The sequence below is a fragment of the Telmatherina bonti genome, assembly GCF_933228915.1.
Source record: "Telmatherina bonti genome assembly, chromosome: 17".
NCBI classification, from domain to species: domain Eukaryota; kingdom Metazoa; phylum Chordata; class Actinopteri; order Atheriniformes; family Telmatherinidae; genus Telmatherina; species Telmatherina bonti.
The window spans coordinates 37,111,850-37,134,405 of record NC_136615.1 but is presented as its reverse complement, the minus strand read 5'-3'; the positions used below and the strand labels follow the sequence as shown (position 1 = coordinate 37,134,405).

Here is a 22,556-nt window from a genome sequence, read left to right as displayed (position 1 = left end):
AAGCAAGTAAACACCTTTCAGGACCCATTCCAGTTTGCATATCGTAATGGACTTGGGGTTGAAGATGCCATCATATACCTGCTCCAGAGAGCACACTCTCATCTGGACCATTCAGGCAGCACTCTGAGGGTCATGTTCTTTCATTTCTCAGTGCTTTTAATACCATTCAGCCTGCTTTGTTATGTGAGAAGCTCCATAAATTCCAGGTGGATACCTCCACAACCACCTGGATCTATGACTACCTCACAAACAGACCCCAGTTTGTGAGACTGAAAGGTCGTGTGTCTGAGATGGAGGTCAGCAGCACTGGTGCACCACAAGGAACTGTACTCTGGCCATTCCTCTTCACTCTGTACACCTCAGACTTCCAGTCCAACTCTGAGTCCTGTCATCTGCAGAAATACTCTGATGACTCTGCAGTTGTGGGGTGTATCAGGGATGGACAAGAAGCAGAGTACAGAGAACTGGTCAGTCAGTTTGTTAAATGGTGCGGTGACAATCATCTCATATTAAATAGCAGCTAAACAAAAGAGATGATTGTTGACTTCAGGAGGAAGAAGAATAAACAAAGCACTGTTTCCATCCTGGGAGAGGAGGTGGAGGTGGTGGAGGAATACAAGTATCTTGGAGTTCAGCTGGACAACAAACTGGACTGGAAATGCAACACTGACTACATCTACAAGAAAGGTCAGAGCAGACTGTACTTCTTAAGGAAGCTGAGATGGTTTAACGTCTGCACCAAGATGTTGCATATCTTCTAGAAGTCTGTTGTGGAGAGTGCAGTCAGCTTTGCAGCATCTGCTGGGGTAGTAGCATCAGAACCAGAGACTTGAAGAGAATCAACAAACTGATCCAGAAAGCTGCTTCTGTGCTTGGAGTAACTCTGGAGCCGCTGGAGCTGATTGTCCAAAGAAGAATGCTGCACAAGCTGATGAAGATGATGGAGGATTCTTCACACCCTCTCCACAACACAGTGATGAAACAACAAAGTGTGTTCAGTGAGAGGCTTCTTCAGGTCCCATGTAAGACTGAAAGATACAGAAGATCATTCCTGCCAGCAGCCATCAGCCTCCGGAACAAGACCTCCTCTAGTTATTATTATTATATACTACAATATTTCCCTTTGGGGATTAATAAAGTACTTCATATATATATATATATATATATATATATATATATATATATATATATATATATATATATATATATATATATATATATATATATATATGCAGAAATAGTCGGTTCTTCGCTAAAGACAGGAAGTTAAACTGAAAGCATGCCGAGTTCAGGGTCAAGGTTTGGTCTTCTCCTTGAAACTCCCATCTGCTGGAAAGGTTGGCCTGCAGTGACTGCATGCTGTGTTCAGGGTTACGGCTTGTATTCCTTTTCAGCCATTTATTTCTCCTTAATCCTTGCAGCTTGTCCCCCTTCTCCTCGCGTTCCCAGCATCCAATCACAGCTCTCTCCTCTTCTTTCATTCTCTTAGCCATGCTCATGTAGCTGTTTCTTCAATCTGGAATAAAGTCTCTATGCAACTAAAAAAAACCTGACATTTCTTTTGAACACAATCAGCTGCAGTTTGACGGATTTTAATGAATAGATGAAACAGAGGTGAAAATAGCAGTGAGTGCCTATAAATAAGAGTTGTCAGCCTCTCACTCTGAGGGATATTACCTACTATCGTTTCCAGTCTTCTCTGAGTCCCTCCTCTAACGACGTCTGATCCTCCATCGTCTTCGTCCCGTCTCTTCTCTGAGTCCCTCCCCTAACGACGTCTGATCCTCCATCGTCTTCGTCCCGTCTCTTCTCTGAGTCCCTCCCCTAACGACGTCTGATCCTCCATCGTCTTCGTCCCGTCTCTTCTCTGAGTCCCTCCCCTAACGACGTCTGATCCTCCATCGTCTTCGTCCCGTCTCTTCCCTGAGTCCCTCCCCTAACGACGTCTGATCCTCCATCGTCTTCGTCCCGTCTCTTCCCTGAGTCCCTCCCCTAACGACGTCTGATCCTCCATCGTCTTCGTCCCGTCTCTTCTCTGAGATCTCCCCTAACGACGTCTGATCCTCCATTGTCTTCGTCCCGTCTCTTCCCTGAGTCCCTCCCCTAACGACGTCTGATCCTCCATCGTCTTCGTCCCGTCTCTTCTCTGAGTCCCTCCCCTAACGACGTCTGATCCTCCATTGTCTTCGTCCCGTCTCTTCCCTGAGTCCCTCCCCTAACGACGTCTGATCCTCCATCGTCTTCGTCCCGTCTCTTCTCTGAGATCTCCCCTAACGACGTCTGATCCTCCATCGTCTTCGTCCCGTCTCTTCTCTGAGTCCCTCCCCTAACGACGTCTGATCCTCCATCGTCTTCGTCCCGTCTCTTCTCTGAGTCCCTCCCCTAACGACGTCTGATCCTCCATCGTCTTCGTCCCGTCTCTTCTCTGAGTCCCTCCCCTAACGACGTCTGATCCTCCATCGTCTTCGTCCCGTCTCTTCTCTGAGATCTCCCCTAACGACGTCTGATCCTCCATCGTCTTCGTCCCGTCTCTTCTCTGAGTCCCTCCCCTAACGACGTCTCATCCTCCATCGTCTTCGTCCCGTCTCTTCTCTGAGTCCCTCCCCTAACGACGTCTGATCCTCCATCGTCTTCGTCCCGTCTCTTCTCTGAGTCCCTCCCCTAACGACGTCTGATCCTCCATCGTCTTCGTCCCGTCTCTTCTCTGAGTCCCTCCCCTAACGACGTCTGATCCTCCATCGTCTTCGTCCAGTCTCTTCTGAGTCCCTCCCCTAACGACGTCTGATCCTCCATCTTCTTCGTCCCGTCTCTTCTCTGAGTCCCTCCCCTAACGACGTCTGATCCTCCATCGTCTTCGTCCCGTCTCTTCTGAGTCCCTCCCCTAACGACGTCTGATCCTCCATCGTCTTCGTCCCGTCTCTTCTCTGAGACCATCCCCTAACGACGTCTGATCCTCCATCGTCTTCGTCCCGTCTCTTCTCTGAGTCCCTCCCCTAACGACGTCTGATCCTCCATTGTCTTCGTCCCGTCTCTTCTCTGAGTCCCTCCCCTAACGACGTCTGATCCTCCATCGTCTTCGTCCCGTCTCTTCTCTGAGTCCCTCCCCTAACGACGTCTGATCCTCCATCGTCTTCGTCCCTTCTCCTCTCTGAGTCCCTCCCCTAACGACGTCTGATCCTCCATCGTCTTCGTCCCGTCTCTTCTCTGAGTCCCTCCCCTAACGACGTCTGATCCTCCATCGTCTTCGTCCCGTCTCTTCTCTGAGTCCCTCCCCTAACGACGTCTGATCCTCCATCGTCTTCGTCCCGTCTCTTCTCTGAGTCCCTCCCCTAACGACGTCTGATCCTCCATCGTCTTCGTCCCGTCTCTTCTCTGAGTCCCTCCCCTAACGACGTCTGATCCTCCATCGTCTTCGTCCCGTCTCTTCTCTGAGTCCCTCCCCTAACGACGTCTGATTCTCCTTCGTCTTCGTCCCGTCTCTTCTCTGAGTCCCTCCCCTAACGACGTCTCATCCTCCATCGTCTTCGTCCCGTCTCTTCTCTGAGTCCCTCCCCTAACGACGTCTGATCCTCCATCGTCTTCGTCCCGTCTCTTCTCTGAGTCCCTCCCCTAACGACGTCTCATCCTCCATCGTCTTCGTCCCGTCTCTTCTCTGAGTCCCTCCCCTAACGACGTCTGATCCTCCATCGTCTTCGTCCCTTCTCTTCTCTGAGTCCCTCCCCTAACGACGTCTCATCCTCCATCGTCTTCGTCCCGTCTCTTCTCTGAGTCCCTCCCCTAACGACGTCTGATCCTCCATCGTCTTCGTCCCGTCTCTTCTCTGAGTCCCTCCCCTAACGACGTCTGATCTTCCATCGTCTTCGTCCCGTCTCTTCTCTGAGTCCCTCCCCTAACGACGTCTGATCCTCCATCGTCTTCGTCCCGTCTCTTCTCTGAGTCCCTCCCCTAACGACGTCTGATCCTCCATCGTCTTCGTCCAGTCTCTTCTCTGAGTCCCTCCCCTAACGACGTCTGATCTTCCATCGTCTTCGTCCCGTCTCTTCTCTGAGTCCCTCCCCTAACGACGTCTGATCCTCCATCGTCTTCGTCCCGTCTCTTCTCTGAGTCCCTCCCCTAACGACGTCTGATCCTCCATCGTCTTCGTCCCGTCTCTTCTCTGAGTCCCTCCCCTAACGACGTCTGATCCTCCATCGTCTTCGTCCCGTCTCTTCTCTGAGTCCCTCCCCTAACGACGTCTGATCCTCCATCGTCTTCGTCCCGTCTCTTCTGAGTCCCTCCCCTAACGACGTCTCATCCTCCATCGTCTTCGTCCCGTCTCTTCTCTGAGTCCCTCCCCTAACGACGTCTGATCCTCCATCGTCTTCGTCCCGTCTCTTCTCTGAGTCCCTCCCCTAACGACGTCTGATCTTCCATCGTCTTCGTCCCGTCTCTTCTCTGAGTCCCTCCCCTAACGACATCTGATCCTCCATCGTCTTCGTCCCGTCTCTTCTCTGAGTCCCTCCCCTAACGACGTCTGATCCTCCATCGTCTTCGTCCAGTCTCTTCTCTGAGTCCCTCCCCTAACGACGTCTGATCTTCCATCGTCTTCGTCCCGTCTCTTCTCTGAGTCCCTCCCCTAACGACGTCTGATCCTCCATCGTCTTCGTCCCGTCTCTTCTCTGAGTCCCTCCCCTAACGACGTCTGATCCTCCATTGTCTTCGTCCCGTCTCTTCTCTGAGTCCCTCCCCTAACGACGTCTGATCCTCCATCGTCTTCGTCCCGTCTCTTCTCTGAGTCCCTCCCCTAACGACGTCTGATCCTCCATCGTCTTCGTCCCGTCTCTTCTCTGAGTCCCTCCCCTAACGACGTCTGATCCTCCATCGTCTTCGTCCCGTCTCTTCTCTGAGTCCCTCCCCTAACGACGTCTGATCCTCCATCGTCTTCGTCCCGTCTCTTCTCTGAGTCCCTCCCCTAACGACGTCTGATCCTCCATCGTCATCGTCCCGTCTCTTCTCTGAGTCCCTCCCCTAACGACGTCTGATCCTCCATCGTCTTCGTCCCGTCTCTTCTCTGAGTCCCTCCCCTAACGACGTCTCATCCTCCATCGTCTTCGTCCCGTCTCTTCTCTGAGTCCCTCCCCTAACGACGTCTGATCCTCCATCGTCATCGTCCCGTCTCTTCTCTGAGTCCCTCCCCTAACGACGTCTGATCCTCCATCGTCTTCGTCCCGTCTCTTCTCTGAGTCCCTCCCCTAACGACGTCTGATCCTCCATCGCCTTCGTCCCGTCTCTTCTCTGAGTCCCTCCCCTAACGACGTCTGATCCTCCATCGTCTTCGTCCCGTCTCTTTTGTAAGACCTCTGCAGCCACTAATAATCAGTCTGATGTTAATTCTTTTTTTGTCTCTGACTTTGCATCTTCCTCTCTCTTTTCATCTCCTCAGATGAATTTGTTTTGCATTGATTTGCTGGATCAGTGACGTTATCACGACATCAGTACACAAACTTCTATGGAGTTGTTGTGGTGTGAGATGGTGCAAAGCTAAGTGCAGCTATCATGTGATGCTTTGTGCAGGTAAGAAGGTCATAAAGTGCTGCAGGACAACACCACCTGCAGTAGTGAACATCATGATTTTCTCTTGCAAAGCTGCCATAATGGACACGGTTGCCAGCCTTAATGTACAGTTGCTCTCTTGCCAACTAGTGGCTACATATTTTTTAAGGTTCACATACACCTACATGGTCAAGGACTGGACACACACAGATTATGTGTTCTATATTGGTTCACACAGAGTTTGGAGAAGAACCGTATTCCTTTGTTTCCTATCTAAAAGTCCTGACCATGTATGTTAGAGTCAGTACAGACCTGAGGTAAACACGGGGGCTTCCAGGTTCACCCACCGTGGAATCCCACTCTACCATTCGCAGGAATTTAGCAGCTGTCCGCATCGATCTAATGACTTCATGTCATCAGCTGTTATGTAAATTGTAATTACTGAGCAACGTAAGCAGAGAGAGTGTGACGGGTTTATTACAGAGATTTGCAAGGATAGAAAAGTCCTTTCACATTAGCTCATTACCAGGATCATTAGGACACATCCTGTCATACAAGAAAGGTTAAGAGGGGAAGATGACAAGTTTGATTTCATCAGTCTTCCATGCTCATATTCTACAAGCTAGTGGCCTCGTTCTGTCTGCTTTTTACCACTTTCTAAGCTACATCAGTCACATCCAAGTCGACTTTTTCCTTTAGGTAACGTTACATAACTGTGGCATTTAATGGCAGAGATGCTAATTTGTTAGTTAGCCTACGGTGGAAAAGCTCTGCTGCAAGTTGCTGTTACTCTTCACAGCAGTCGGACCAGCAGGGCACCACGTGCTGGTTTCAGGTGGATTATCACTTTTTCCTCCTGTTTCATCATTTTTTTCATCAAGGGGCCATTAGTGACAGCTTGTTGACAAATACACGGAGGATGTGTTTGTAGCTTACCAGCATCAGTAACAAAACAGAATTATGTATCGTTCATGGCCGGACGGGACTCATGCAAGATGTTGATGTTCTCACATTTGTGATTCTCAGTGACTTTAATCGTGGTAATAGTTTTAAACGGCGAGGCGCCAGAAACACTACTCAGTGTTTGCATTTGGTTAGCGCAACGCTAGATGGGAGTAATTTTCACCCGCGGGGGCTTTAAAGTCTCTCCATAGGCAGCATACGTTGCTGTAACACAGGGATGCTCATGTTCAGTCCTCGACCATCCTGCAACCTTTGCTGTAGATACAACCCTTTTCTAACACACCTGAACCAATTGGCTGAGTTCCCTCTTCTGCACGTCATCCGGCTCTGCAGAGACCGGGAAACGAGGCATTCATTCCACTCAGGTGTGTTGGACGAGAGCTGCATATAAAAAGTTCAGGATGGTAAGGGCCGAACATGGGCACCCTTGCTCTGGCATCATGTTGACACCCTCCAGCTGTTTATCTGGCACCTCCAGTTGGTTTATCTGGTATTTCCTAAATTAACATTATGGTCTCAGTTTTGAAGTTAGATTCCACAGAACTGGAGCTGGAACATTGTTCCTTCAAGCCTGATGGTACAAGGCACCATCAGAACAATCTGAATTAAAGTCCGGAATACCCCCACCCCCCCTCCCACCATGTAAAGGAAAGGTCTTCATTGAATTCCTTCCATTGCTCATCGTCATCATTCTAGCTGGAGGCTTCAGCAGAGTTTCTGAGGTCTGAAGAAGGTCAGAAGTCTGCAGGGTTTATCTGGTCGATTGTAGTTCAGGTGAATCTGATCAGACTGGTCTTTAACCTTGCATACTGGACTGGACTGGACTTTCTGTCTGACTTTCATCCCTCTAACCCTCTTCTCTGTGTTCTGCTCTGCGCCTGCTGTACGTCTCTGTTTCTTGCTTCATGTTTTAAATTCTCAGCCCTGACCTTTGCTGCGAGCTCGGCTCCTCTTCTTCACTCCTGCTTGTCTTTTGTCTCGCCAGCTTTTCTGTCTGGTCTCAGCTCAGACTGGCTGATTAGAGACCGCATGCTCACCGGGACCAAGTGAGGCTTCCTTCCTTCACGACCTGCATGTGAGGAAGACATGCTCATATAATTCTGTAAATGCTGTTCAGGAGATGCTGCTCGGAGTTTTATACTTTATAGCTTTTACACTTTTAAACTTCTTATTTCGTCTGAATGAATGAATGGAAACAGTCAAACATTCTTCAAAAACTGCTGCTATTCTTCCTCTACTCCAGATGAACTGGTTGCTCACTACAACAACAGCCTGAAAAATAATTTTGACCACCTCTCCCCAGTGAGAACTTGTTGTTTTTCCTCTTCATGAACTGCCCCCTGGTTTACCCTGAACTCCGGTTTTTAACAGCTAAAAATCTTCTCTATGGGAGAACTGGTTTTGGCATTCACGAAGAAATGCAGCATTCCTATTTACTGCATTACAAGGACTCAGCTGCAAAAACCAAAGCGGATCATTTTCCTGGTATAATCTGTTCAAAGAGAAAATTCCCAAGAGCCACCTCAAGAATGTTTCACTCTCTGTCAGTCATTTTCCAGTTTCTATTGACCAAATGCTCAAGAAATCTCAGACCTCATCTCCAAGGCTTCCACCTGTCAACCTGACCCCCTCCCTACAGTCTCAGTGAAGTCCTGTACTTTCTGTCTTCTTCCTCTTATCTCTGCCATCGTTCGCTCCTTGCTAACCACTGGAACAGTTCCCACTCTCTTTAAAACTACAACCGCTAATGAAAAAACACCTGGTTTAGATCCCACTAATTATAACAACCTCTGCCCCGTTTCTAATCTTCCCTTCATTTCTTGAAAAAGAAGTTGCTACTCAACTCCACACTCACCTGACCTAAAACTCCCAGTATGTGGAGACAAGAAACGTTACATAAATGGAAATATGCAGAACAAGTGATGTTATGGATGGGCTAGGGCATGAAATGATGATGTCGAGGATAAAGAGTGAGGGAAGGATGGAGCGTGAGATGGACAGACGGATCGGTGCGGCGTCTGCAGTAATGCGGACTCTGCGCCGGTCTGTCGTGGTGAAGAAGGAGCTGAGCCAGAAGGCGAAGCGCTCGATTTACCAGTCGATCTACGTTCCTACCCTCACCTATGGTCATGAGCTGTGGGTCGTGACCGAAAGAAGGAGATCTCGTATACAGGCGGCTGAAATGGGTTTCCTCCGCAGGGTGGCCGGGCTCTCCCTTAGAGATAGGGTGAGGAGCTCGGTCATGTTCAAGAGCCATATTTTAGTCATGTCTTTCTATCATGTAGGTTTAATTATGAGCTTCAGACACTTATACTAATGACTTTAGCTTCATGTTTAAGTCAGCTGGGACGCAAGAAGCAGATTTCCGTTCAGCTTTTACCCATTTTTCCCCACTTTAAAACTCCACTTTTACCTTCAAATACTTCCACTTTAGCTTAATGAAATGTCATTTAATGCTTCAACGAGCAGACTCTAACCATCTTCAACTGGCTTTCGTTCATTTCAGTTCAACTTTCAGCCATTTTCACTGCATTTACACAAGCCTCAGACCCTTTTATTGGTGGTTTTAGCTTTATACTTCCAATACATGTCAACCATCTTCAACTGTCTTTCTGTATTTTTAGGTAAATGTTCACCTTCAAATGCTTCGACTGTTGGCAGTGTCTTTATAATCATTTTAGTGAAAGCTTTAACATAACATATAAACCATTTTCCATTCTCTCACTTTAAACTCTCAACCATCTTCCCCACATTTAAACGTCACTTTATCCTTAAAACACATCAGCTTCTTAACTTCACGATCATTTCAGGTTCCTTTAGCATTACAGTTCAAGTGTTGTTGCATGATCAAGTTTTCTAGTTCAGTTCAGCTTTACTTGAATAAAAACAACCCACAGGAAAAGATCATCTCAGCGCATTTGCAGTCTCATTTTGCCATGCTTCTGCTGATAGACTCTTTCTTCTTTATAGCATCCAGTTTCCAACTTGTCTTTGTTGTAGCTACAGAAGCTGAGAGAGGTCATCTGATGAATTGTTTAAGATCAAGCATGTGAGAGCATGTTGGAGTCCTTTACAAAGCAAAAACAGGGCATTAAAAAACAACAATGAAAACTAAGTTTAAAACTATAAAAGAAAGTTGGAAGTAATATTAAATACCAAGACAGATGATGATAATAGCAAGTACTACCACATCACTTTGGGACACATTTCTGGATCTTGTCAATTAAAAAAGCTTCTTGTAGATTCCAGATACGTGGAGGAAACGTCCATTCAGGCCTCACAAGTATTCAATCTCAAAAACGACGTTGTTTTCTGAGCGTAGCAGTGGAAACGAATTTCCTGTTGCCCAAAGGAAGCATGTACCCTAAAACAGAAGTGGTAGAAGAGCAGAACGTTTCCATAAATTACTCAGGTTTGTGTTAGGAGCACACCAGTTAGGGATCTATAAAATATGAAGAATGCGCAGATCAGGAGTTCTTATAATTTATTTTATACTTCATGAAGCTCATTGTCTTGTGAATGTAAACTTTTTTAAAATCATGTCAAATAATAAGCTTGTTGGTGCTCCTAACACAAGAAGCTACAGTAACTTATGACAGTATTATAAGCTAATCAGAAAGATTGGCAGGATGAGCTGGAAAATGATTGATTAGTACTTCATTTATATGAAACGGTCAACATGTATGATAGGATGCATGTAGCATTCTGGCTCCATCCTGGCAATGACAATGTGTGTATTATACTGTTATAATATGTATATTTTATATATATATATATATATATATATATATATATATATATATATATATATATATATATATATATAGAGAGAGAGAGAGAGAGAGAGAGAGAGAGAGAGAGAGGCGGTTCCTCGTGTTCCTGTTTCATAATGAGCCTCTCCTCCTCTGAAGGACCTCTGAAGGTGATTGTCCCCACGGAGTCCGTCTCGTCCTACCTGGGGGACACCGCCCTGCTACGCTGTGAGGTTCTGGGAGACCCAACACCTGTTATACGGTGGCAGAAGAACCGGGAGGACTTGTCGCTGAGCTTGGAGCCTGACTCCCGCCTGGCAGTGCTGCCTTCCGGCTCGCTGCAGGTGAGCCGGGTTCAACCACCGGATTCGGCTACGTATCGCTGTCTGGCTGACAACCCTGGCAGCACCAGGACGGGGATGGATGCAGAGCTGCGGGTTCTCCCAGGTAACGTATTGAACGATGAAAGGTTGCATTAGGTTGCTTGGTTTATTGATGAGCAGCTACTCCACATCTCACTGAGGTTAAAACTGACCATATAAGGCAAACAGAAAACCTGCCAAGTAAAGCAGGAAACTCGACACGACCACAACAAAGTATCAACTAAAGATCAGCAAACAGGAGCCTTCAGTACCTCAAGGAAGGACTGGGAACAGGAATTATTCCATGTTAATCAGCATAATAATAATTAGTATGATCACAGATTATTTCCATGTGAACTCTCATGTCAGTAAATCATCTGCTGGTCAACACATAAAACTGCTGAATCATTTCCAAAGTTGAATCTATCATCACGTTTAATTCCTCTGGAATTCCCACATGAAAGCCCAGTCAGCACTGGGAATGTGACGGGATTCCATGTCAACGTTCCCAACAATGCATCGGCTCTGCTTCCGTCCCCGATCTAACTGGGGTAACTGGGATAACTGGGATAACTGGGGTAACTGGGGTTACTGGGGTAACTGGGATTACTGTGATAACAGGCGTAACTGGGATAACTGGGATAACTGGGATAACTGGGGTAACTGGCGTAACTGGGATAACTGGCGTAACTGGGATAACTGGGATAACTGTGATAACTGGGACTACTGGGGTTACTGGGGTAACTGTGATAAACGGGATAACTGGGATAACTGGGGTAACTGGGATAACTGGGGTAACTGTGATAACTGGGGTAACTGGGATAACTGTGATAACTGGGGTAACTGGGATAACTGGGATAACTGGGATAAGTGGGGTAACTGAGGTAACTGGGTTAACTGGGATAATTGTGGTTACTGGGGTAACTGGGATTACCGTGATAACTGGGGTAACTGGGATAACTGGGATAACTGGGATAACTGGAATAACTGGGATAACTGGAACTGTGATAACTGGGGTAACTGGGATAACTGGGATTACTGGGGTAACTGAGGTAACTGGGTTAACTGGGATAATTGTGGTTACTGGGGTAACTGGGATTACCGTGATAACTGGGGTAACTGGGATAACTGGGATAACTGTGATAACTGGAATAACTGGGATAACTGGAACTGTGATAACTGGGGTAACTGGGATAACTGGGATTACTGGGGTAACTGGGATAACTGGGATAATTGTGGTTACTGGGGTAACCGGGATAACTGTGATAACTGGGGTAACCGGGATAACTGTGATAACTGGGGTAACTGTGATAACTGGGATAACTGGGATAACTGGGACTACTGTGATAACTGGGGTAACTGGGGTAACTGGGATTACTGTGAAAACTGGGGTAACTGGGATAACGTGGGTTAACTGGGATAACTGGGATGACTTGGGTAACTGGGATAACTGGGGTAACTGGGGTAACTGTGATAACTGGGATTACTGGGGTAACTGGGATAACTGGGATAACTGGTGTAACTGGGATAACTGGGATAACTAGGGTAACTGGGATAACTGGGATAACTGTGGTTACTGGGGTAACTGGGATTACTGTGATAACTGGGGTAACTGGGATAACTGGGATAACTGGGTTTACTGGGATAACTGGGACTACTGTGATAACTGGGGTAACTGGGGTAACTGTGAAAACTGGGGTAACTGGGATAACTGGGATAACTGGGGTAACTGGGGTAACTGTGATAACTCTGATAACTGGAGTAACTGGGATTACTGGGGTAACTGGGATAACTGGGGTAACTGGGGTTACTGGGGTAACTGGGATTACTGTGATAACTGGGGTAACTGGGGTAACTGGGATTACTGGGGTAACTGGGGTAACAGGGATAACAGGGGTAACTGGGGTTTCTGGGGTAACCGGGGTAACTGGCGCTACTGGGGTAACTGGGGTTACTGGGATTACTGGGGTAACTGGGGTTACTGGGGTAACTGGGATTACTGTGATAACTGGGGTAACTGGGGTTACTGGGATAACTGGGATTACTGTGATAACTGGGGTTACTGAGGTAACTGGGGTAACTGTGATAACTGGGGTAACTGGGGTTACTGGGATAACTGGGATTACTGTGATAACTGGGGTTACTGAGGTAACCGGGGTAACTGGCGCTACTGGGGTAACTGGGGTAACTGGGATTACTGGGGTAACTGGGGTTACTGGGGTAACTGGGATTACTGTGATAACTGGGGTAACTGGGATAACTGGGGTTACTGGGATAAGTGGGATTACTGTGATAACTGGGGTAACTGGGGTTACTGGGGTAACTGGGATTACTGTGATAACTGGGGTAACTGGGTTAACTGGGGTAACTTGGGTTACTGGGGTAACTGGGATTACTCTGATAACTGGGGTAACTGGGATTACTGGGGTAACTGGGGTAACAGGGATAACAGGGGTAACTGGGGTTTCTGGGGTAACCGGGGTAACTGGCGCTACTGGGGTAACTGGGGTAACTGGGATTACTGGGGTAACTGGGGTTACTGGGGTAACTGGGATTACTGTGATAACTGGGGTAACTGGGGTAACTGGGATTACTGGGGTAACTGGGGTAACAGGGATAACAGGGGTAACTGGGGTTTCTGGGGTAACCGGGGTAACTGGCGCTACTGGGGTAACTGGGGTTACTGGGGTAACTGGGATTACTGTGATAACTGGGGTAACTGGGGTTACTGGGATAACTGGGATTACTGTGATAACTGGGGTTACTGAGGTAACTGGGGTAACTGTGATAACTGGGGTAACTGGGGTTACTGGGATAACTGGGATTACTGTCATAACTGGGGTTACTGAGGTAACCGGGGTAACTGGCGCTACTGGGGTAACTGGGGTAACTGGGATTACTGGGGTAACTGGGGTTACTGGGGTAACTGGGATTACTGTGATAACTGGGGTAACTGGGATAACTGGGGTTACTGGGATAAGTGGGATTACTGTGATAACTGGGGTAACTGGGGTTACTGGGGTAACTGGGATTACTGTGATAACTGGGGTAACTGGGTTAACTGGGGTAACTGGGATTACTCTGATAACTGGGGTAACTGGGATTACTGGGTTAACTGGGGTAACTGGGATAACTGGGGTAACTGGGGTAACTGGGATTACTGTGATAACTGGGGTAACTGGGATTACTTTGGTTACTGGGGTAACTGGGATTACTGTAATAACTGGGGTAACTGGGGTTACTGGGGTAACTGGGATTACTGTAATAACTGGGGTAACTGGGGTTACTGGGGTAACTGGGATTACTGTGATAACTGGCGTAACTGGGATAACTGGGATAACTGTGATAACGGGGACTACTGGGGTTACAGGGGTAACTGTGATAAACGGGATAACTGGGATAACTGGGGTAACTGGGATAACTGGGGTAACTGGGATTACTGGGGTAACTGGGGTAACTGGGATAACAGGGATAATTGTGGTTACTAGGGTAACTTGGATTACTGTGATAACTGGGGGTTACTGGGATAACTGGGACTACTGTGATAACTGGGTTAACTGGGGTAACTGGGATTACTGTGAAAACTGGGGTAACTGGGATAACGTGGGTGACGTGGGTAACTGGGATAACTGGGTTAACTGGGATAACTGGGATAACTTGGGTAACTGGGATAACTGGGATAACTGGGGTAACTGGGGTAACTGTGATAACTGGGATAACTGGAGTAACTGGGATTACTGGGGTAACTGGGGTAACTGGGATAACTGGGATAACTGGCGTAACTGGGATAACTGGGATAACTGTGATAACTGGGACTACTGGGGTTACTGGGGTAACTGTGATAAACGGGATAACTGGGATAATTGGGGTAACTGTGATAACTGGGGTAACTGGGATAACTGGGGTAACTGTGATAACTGGGGTAACTGGGATAAAAGGGGTAACTGGGGTTACTGGGATAACTGGGATTACTGTGATAACTGGGGTAACTGTGATTACTGGGGTAACTGGGGTTACTGGGGTAACTGGGATTACTGTGATAACTGGGGCAACTGGGATAACAGGGGTAACTGGGGTTACTGGGATAACTGGGATTACTGTGATAACTGGGGTAACTGTGATTACTGGGGTAACTGGGGTTACTGGGGTAACTGGGATTACTGTGATAACTGGGTTAACTGAAGTAACTGGGGTTACTGTGATAACTGGGGTAACTGGGATAACTGGGGTAACTGGGGTTACTGGGATAACTGGCGTAACTGGGATAACTGGGATAACTGTGATAACTGGGACTACTGGGGTTACTGGGGTAACTGTGATAAACGGGATAACTGGGATAACTGGGGTAACTGGGATAACTGGGGTAACTGTGATAACTGGGGTAACTGGGATAACTGTGATAACTGGGGTAACTGGGATAACTGGGATAACTGGGATAAGTGGGGTAACAGAGGTAACTGGGTTAACTGGGATAATTGTGGTTACTGGGGTAACTGGGATTACCGTGATAACTGGGGTAACTGGGATAACTGGGATAACTGGGATAACTGGAATAACTGGGATAACTGGAACTGTGATAACTGGGGTAACTGGGATAACTGGGATTACTGGGGTAACTGAGGTAACTGGGTTAACTGGGATAATTGTGGTTACTGGGGTAACTGGGATTACCGTGATAACTGGGGTAACTGGGATAACTGGGATAACTGTGATAACTGGAATAACTGGGATAACTGGAACTGTGATAACTGGGGTAACTGGGATAACTGGGATTACTGGGGTAACTGGGATAACTGTGATAACTGGGGTAACTGTGATAACTGGGATAACTGGGATAACTGGGACTACTGTGATAACTGGGGTAACTGGGGTAACTGGGATTACTGTGAAAACTGGGGTAACTGGGATAACGTGGGTTAACTGGGATAACTGGGATGACTTGGGTAACTGGGATAACTGGGGTAACTGGGGTAACTGTGATAACTGGGATTACTGGGGTAACTGGGATAACTGGGATAACTGGTGTAACTGGGATAACTGGGATAACTAGGGTAACTGGGATAACTGGGATAACTGTGGTTACTGGGGTAACTGGGATTACTGTGATAACTGGGGTAACTGGGATAACTGGGATAACTGGGTTTACTGGGATAACTGGGACTACTGTGATAACTGGGGTAACTGGGGTAACTGTGAAAACTGGGGTAACTGGGATAACTGGCATAACTGGGGTAACTGGGGTAACTGTGATAACTCTGATAACTGGAGTAACTGGGATTACTGGGGTAACTGGGATTACTGTGATAACTGGGGTTACTGAGGTAACCGGGGTAACTGGCGCTACTGGGGTAACTGGGGTAACTGGGATTACTGGGGTAACTGGGGTTACTGGGGTAACTGGGATTACTGTGATAACTGGGGTAACTGGGATAACTGGGGTTACTGGGATAAGTGGGATTACTGTGATAACTGGGGTAACTGGGGTTACTGGGGTAACTGGGATTACTGTGATAACTGGGGTAACTGGGTTAACTGGGGTAACTTGGGTTACTGGGGTAACTGGGATTACTCTGATAACTGGGGTAACTGGGATTACTGGGGTAACTGGGGTAACAGGGATAACAGGGGTAACTGGGGTTTCTGGGGTAACCGGGGTAACTGGCGCTACTGGGGTAACTGGGGTAACTGGGATTACTGGGGTAACTGGGGTTACTGGGGTAACTGGGATTACTGTGATAACTGGGGTAACTGGGGTAACTGGGATTACTGGGGTAACTGGGGTAACAGGGATAACAGGGGTAACTGGGGTTTCTGGGGTAACCGGGGTAACTGGCGCTACTGGGGTAACTGGGGTTACTGGGATTACTGGGGTAACTGGGGTTACTGGGGTAACTGGGATTACTGTGATAACTGGGGTAACTGGGGTTACTGGGATAACTGGGATTACTGTGATAACTGGGGTTACTGAGGTAACTGGGGTAACTGTGATAACTGGGGTAACTGGGGTTACTGGGATAACTGGGATTACTGTCATAACTGGGGTTACTGAGGTAACCGGGGTAACTGGCGCTACTGGGGTAACTGGGGTAACTGGGATTACTGGGGTAACTGGGGTTACTGGGGTAACTGGGATTACTGTGATAACTGGGGTAACTGGGATAACTGGGGTTACTGGGATAAGTGGGATTACTGTGATAACTGGGGTAACTGGGGTTACTGGGGTAACTGGGATTACTGTGATAACTGGGGTAACTGGGTTAACTGGGGTAACTGGGATTACTCTGATAACTGGGGTAACTGGGATTACTGGGTTAACTGGGGTAACTGGGATAACTGGGGTAACTGGGGTAACTGGGATTACTGTGATAACTGGGGTAACTGGGATTACTTTGGTTACTGGGGTAACTGGGATTACTGTAATAACTGGGGTAACTGGGGTTACTGGGGTAACTGGGATTACTGTAATAACTGGGGTAACTGGGGTTACTGGGGTAACTGGGATTACTGTGATAACTGGCGTAACTGGGATAACTGGGATAACTGTGATAACGGGGACTACTGGGGTTACAGGGGTAACTGTGATAAACGGGATAACTGGGATAACTGGGGTAACTGGGATAACTGGGGTAACTGGGATTACTGGGGTAACTGGGGTAACTGGGGTAACTGGGATAACAGGGATAATTGTGGTTACTAGGGTAACTTGGATTACTGTGATAACTGGGGGTTACTGGGATAACTGGGACTACTGTGATAACTGGGTTAACTGGGGTAACTGGGATTACTGTGAAAACTGGGGTAACTGGGATAACGTGGGTGACGTGGGTAACTGGGATAACTGGGTTAACTGGGATAACTGGGATAACTTGGGTAACTGGGATAACTGGGATAACTGGGGTAACTGGGGTAACTGTGATAACTGGGATAACTGGAGTAACTGGGATTACTGGGGTAACTGGGGTAACTGGGATAACTGGGATAACTGGCGTAACTGGGATAACTGGGATAACTGTGATAACTGGGACTACTGGGGTTACTGGGGTAACTGTGATAAACGGGATAACTGGGATAATTGGGGTAACTGTGATAACTGGGGTAACTGGGATAACTGGGGTAACTGTGATAACTGGGGTAACTGGGATAAAAGGGGTAACTGGGGTTACTGGGATAACTGGGATTACTGTGATAACTGGGGTAACTGTGATTACTGGGGTAACTGGGGTTACTGGGGTAACTGGGATTACTGTGATAACTGGGGCAACTGGGATAACAGGGGTAACTGGGGTTACTGGGATAACTGGGATTACTGTGATAACTGGGGTAACTGTGATTACTGGGGTAACTGGGGTTACTGGGGTAACTGGGATTACTGTGATAACTGGGTTAACTGAAGTAACTGGGGTTACTGTGATAACTGGGGTAACTGGGATAACTGGGGTAACTGGGGTTACTGGGATAACTGGCGTAACTGGGATAACTGGGATAACTGTGATAACTGGGACTACTGGGGTTACTGGGGTAACTGTGATAAACGGGATAACTGGGATAACTGGGGTAACTGGGATAACTGGGGTAACTGTGATAACTGGGGTAACTGGGATAACTGTGATAACTGGGGTAACTGGGATAACTGGGATAACTGGGATAAGTGGGGTAACTGAGGTAACTGGGTTAACTGGGATAATTGTGGTTACTGGGGTAACTGGGATTACCGTGATAACTGGGGTAACTGGGATAACTGGGATAACTGGGATAACTGGAATAACTGGGATAACTGGAACTGTGATAACTGGGGTAACTGGGATAACTGGGATTACTGGGGTAACTGAGGTAACTGGGTTAACTGGGATAATTGTGGTTACTGGGGTAACTGGGATTACCGTGATAACTGGGGTAACTGGGATAACTGGGATAACTGTGATAACTGGAATAACTGGGATAACTGAAACTGTGATAACTGGGGTAACTGGGATAACTGGGATTACTGGGGTAACTGGGATAACTGGGATAATTGTGGTTACTGGGGTAACCGGGATAACTGTGATAACTGGGGTAACTGTGATAACTGGGATAACTGGGATAACTGGGACTACTGTGATAACTGGGGTAACTGGGGTAACTGGGATTACTGTGAAAACTGGGGTAACTGGGATAACGTGGGTTAACTGGGATAACTGGGATGACTTGGGTAACTGGGATAACTGGGGTAACTGGGGTAACTGTGATAACTGGGATTACTGGGGTAACTGGGATAACTGGGATAACTGGTGTAACTGGGATAACTGGGATAACTAGGGTAACTGGGATAACTGGGATAACTGTGGTTACTGGGGTAACTGGGATTACTGTGATAACTGGGGTAACTGGGATAACTGGGATAACTGGGTTTACTGGGATAACTGGGACTACTGTGATAACTGGGGTAACTGGGGTAACTGTGAAAACTGGGGTAACTGGGATAACTGGGATAACTGGGGTAACTGGGGTAACTGTGATAACTCTGATAACTGGAGTAACTGGGATTACTGGGGTAACTGGGATAACTGGGGTAACTGGGGTTACTGGGGTAACTGGGATTACTGTGATAACTGGGGTAACTGGGGTAACTGGGATTACTGGGGTAACTGGGGTAACAGGGATAACAGGGGTAACTGGGGTTTCTGGGGTAACCGGGGTAACTGGCGCTACTGGGGTAACTGGGGTTACTGGGATTACTGGGGTAACTGGGGTTACTGGGGTAACTGGGATTACTGTGATAACTGGGGTAACTGGGGTTACTGGGATAACTGGGATTACTGTGATAACTGGGGTTACTGAGGTAACTGGGGTAACTGTGATAACAGGGGTAACTGGGGTTACTGGGATAACTGGGATTACTGTGATAACTGGGGTTACTGAGGTAACCGGGGTAACTGGCGCTACTGGGGTAACTGGGGTAACTGGGATTACTGGGGTAACTGGGGTTACTGGGGTAACTGGGATTACTGTGATAACTGGGGTAACTGGGATAACTGGGGTTACTGGGATAAGTGGGATTACTGTGATAACTGGGGTAACTGGGGTTACTGGGGTAACTGGGATTACTGTGATAACTGGGGTAACTGGGTTAACTGGGGTAACTTGGGTTACTGGGGTAACTGGGATTACTCTGATAACTGGGGTAACTGGGATTACTGGGGTAACTGGGGTAACAGGGATAACAGGGGTAACTGGGGTTTCTGGGGTAACCGGGGTAACTGGCGCTACTGGGGTAACTGGGGTAACTGGGATTACTGGGGTAACTGGGGTTACTGGGGTAACTGGGATTACTGTGATAACTGGGGTAACTGGGGTAACTGGGATTACTGGGGTAACTGGGGTAACAGGGATAACAGGGGTAACTGGGGTTTCTGGGGTAACCGGGGTAACTGGCGCTACTGGGGTAACTGGGGTTACTGGGATTACTGGGGTAACTGGGGTTACTGGGGTAACTGGGATTACTGTGATAACTGGGGTAACTGGGGTTACTGGGATAACTGGGATTACTGTGATAACTGGGGTTACTGAGGTAACTGGGGTAACTGTGATAACTGGGGTAACTGGGGTTACTGGGATAACTGGGATTACTGTCATAACTGGGGTTACTGAGGTAACCGGGGTAACTGGCGCTACTGGGGTAACTGGGGTAACTGGGATTACTGGGGTAACTGGGGTTACTGGGGTAACTGGGATTACTGTGATAACTGGGGTAACTGGGATAACTGGGGTTACTGGGATAAGTGGGATTACTGTGATAACTGGGGTAACTGGGGTTACTGGGGTAACTGGGATTACTGTGATAACTGGGGTAACTGGGTTAACTGGGGTAACTGGGATTACTCTGATAACTGGGGTAACTGGGATTACTGGGTTAACTGGGGTAACTGGGATAACTGGGGTAACTGGGGTAACTGGGATTACTGTGATAACTGGGGTAACTGGGATTACTTTGGTTACTGGGGTAACTGGGATTACTGTAATAACTGGGGTAACTGGGGTTACTGGGGTAACTGGGATTACTGTAATAACTGGGGTAACTGGGGTTACTGGGGTAACTGGGATTACTGTGATAACTGGCGTAACTGGGATAACTGGGATAACTGTGATAACGGGGACTACTGGGGTTACAGGGGTAACTGTGATAAACGGGATAACTGGGATAACTGGGGTAACTGGGATAACTGGGGTAACTGGGATTACTGGGGTAACTGGGGTAACTGGGATAACAGGGATAATTGTGGTTACTAGGGTAACTTGGATTACTGTGATAACTGGGGGTTACTGGGATAACTGGGACTACTGTGATAACTGGGTTAACTGGGGTAACTGGGATTACTGTGAAAACTGGGGTAACTGGGATAACGTGGGTGACGTGGGTAACTGGGATAACTGGGATAACTGGGATAACTTGGGTAACTGGGATAACTGGGATAACTGGGGTAACTGGGGTAACTGTGATAACTGGGATAACTGGAGTAACTGGGATTACTGGGGTAACTGGGGTAACTGGGATAACTGGGATAACTGGCGTAACTGGGATAACTGGGATAACTGTGATAACTGGGACTACTGGGGTTACTGGGGTAACTGTGATAAACGGGATAACTGGGATAATTGGGGTAACTGTGATAACTGGGGTAACTGGGATAACTGGGGTAACTGTGATAACTGGGGTAACTGGGATAAAAGGGGTAACTGGGGTTACTGGGATAACTGGGATTACTGTGATAACTGGGGTAACTGTGATTACTGGGGTAACTGGGGTTACTGGGGTAACTGGGATTACTGTGATAACTGGGGCAACTGGGATAACAGGGGTAACTGGGTTTACTGGCATAACTGGGATTACTGTGATAACTGGGGTAACTGTGATTACTGGGGTAACTGGGGTTACTGGGGTAACTGGGATTACTGTGATAACTGGGTTAACTGAAGTAACTGGGGTTACTGTGATAACTGGGGTAACTGGGATAACTGGGGTAACTGGGGTTACTGGGATAACTGGGATTACTGTGATAACTGGGGTAACTGAGGTAACGGGGGTAACTGGGGTAACTGGTATAACTGGGGTTACTGTGATAACTGGGGTAACTGGGATTACTGGGGTAACTGGGGTTACTGGCGTAACTGGGATTACTCTGATAACTGGGGTAACTGGGATTACTTGGTTAACTGTGGTAACTGGGATAACTGGGGTAACTGTAATTACTGTGATAACTGGGGTAACTGGGATAACTGGGGTAACTGGGGTAACTGTAATAACTGGGGTAACTGGGATTACTTTGGTAACTGGGGTAACTGGGATAACTGGGATAACTGGGGTAGCTGGGATCACTGTGATAACTGGGTTTCCTGGGATAACTGGGGTTACTGGGGTAACAGGGATTACTGTGATAACTGGCGTAACTGGGATAACTGTGATAACTGGGACTACTGGGGTTACTGGGGTAACTGTGATAAACGGGATAACTGGGATAACCGGGGTAACCGGGATAACTGGGGTAACTGTGATAACTGGGGTAACTGGGATAACTGGGATAACTGGGGTAACTGGGATAACTGGGATAACTGGGATTACTGGGGTAACTGGGGTAACTGGGGTAACTGGGATAACTGGGATAATTGTGGTTACTGGGGTAACTGGGATTTCCGTGATAACTGGGGTAACTGGGATAACTGGGATAACTGGGGTTACTGGGATAACTGGGACTACTGTGATATCTGGGGTAACTAGGGTAACTGGGATTACTGTGAAAACTGGAGTAACTGGGATAACGTGGGTGACGTGGGTAACTGGGATAACTGGGTTAACTGGGATAACTGGGATAACTTGGGTAACTGGGATAACTGGGATAACTGGGGTAACTGTGATAACTGGGGTAACTGGGATAACTGGGATTACTGGGGTAACTGGGCTAACTGGGATAAC

General features: G+C 47.5%; 1 protein-coding gene across 1 annotated transcript in view; it reads left to right on the top strand.

Annotated features, from left to right (window-relative positions):
• dcc (DCC netrin 1 receptor) overlaps positions 1-22,556 on the top strand; it is a gene marked incomplete at both ends in the record, with an annotated part of 355,940 nt that overhangs the window by 3,430 nt on the left and 329,954 nt on the right. Inside the window, one exon of the mRNA XM_079256415.1 lies at positions 10,407-10,694. Coding sequence (XP_079112541.1) covers positions 10,407-10,694 — 288 coding nt within the window. The remainder of the gene's footprint in view (positions 1-10,406; positions 10,695-22,556) is intronic.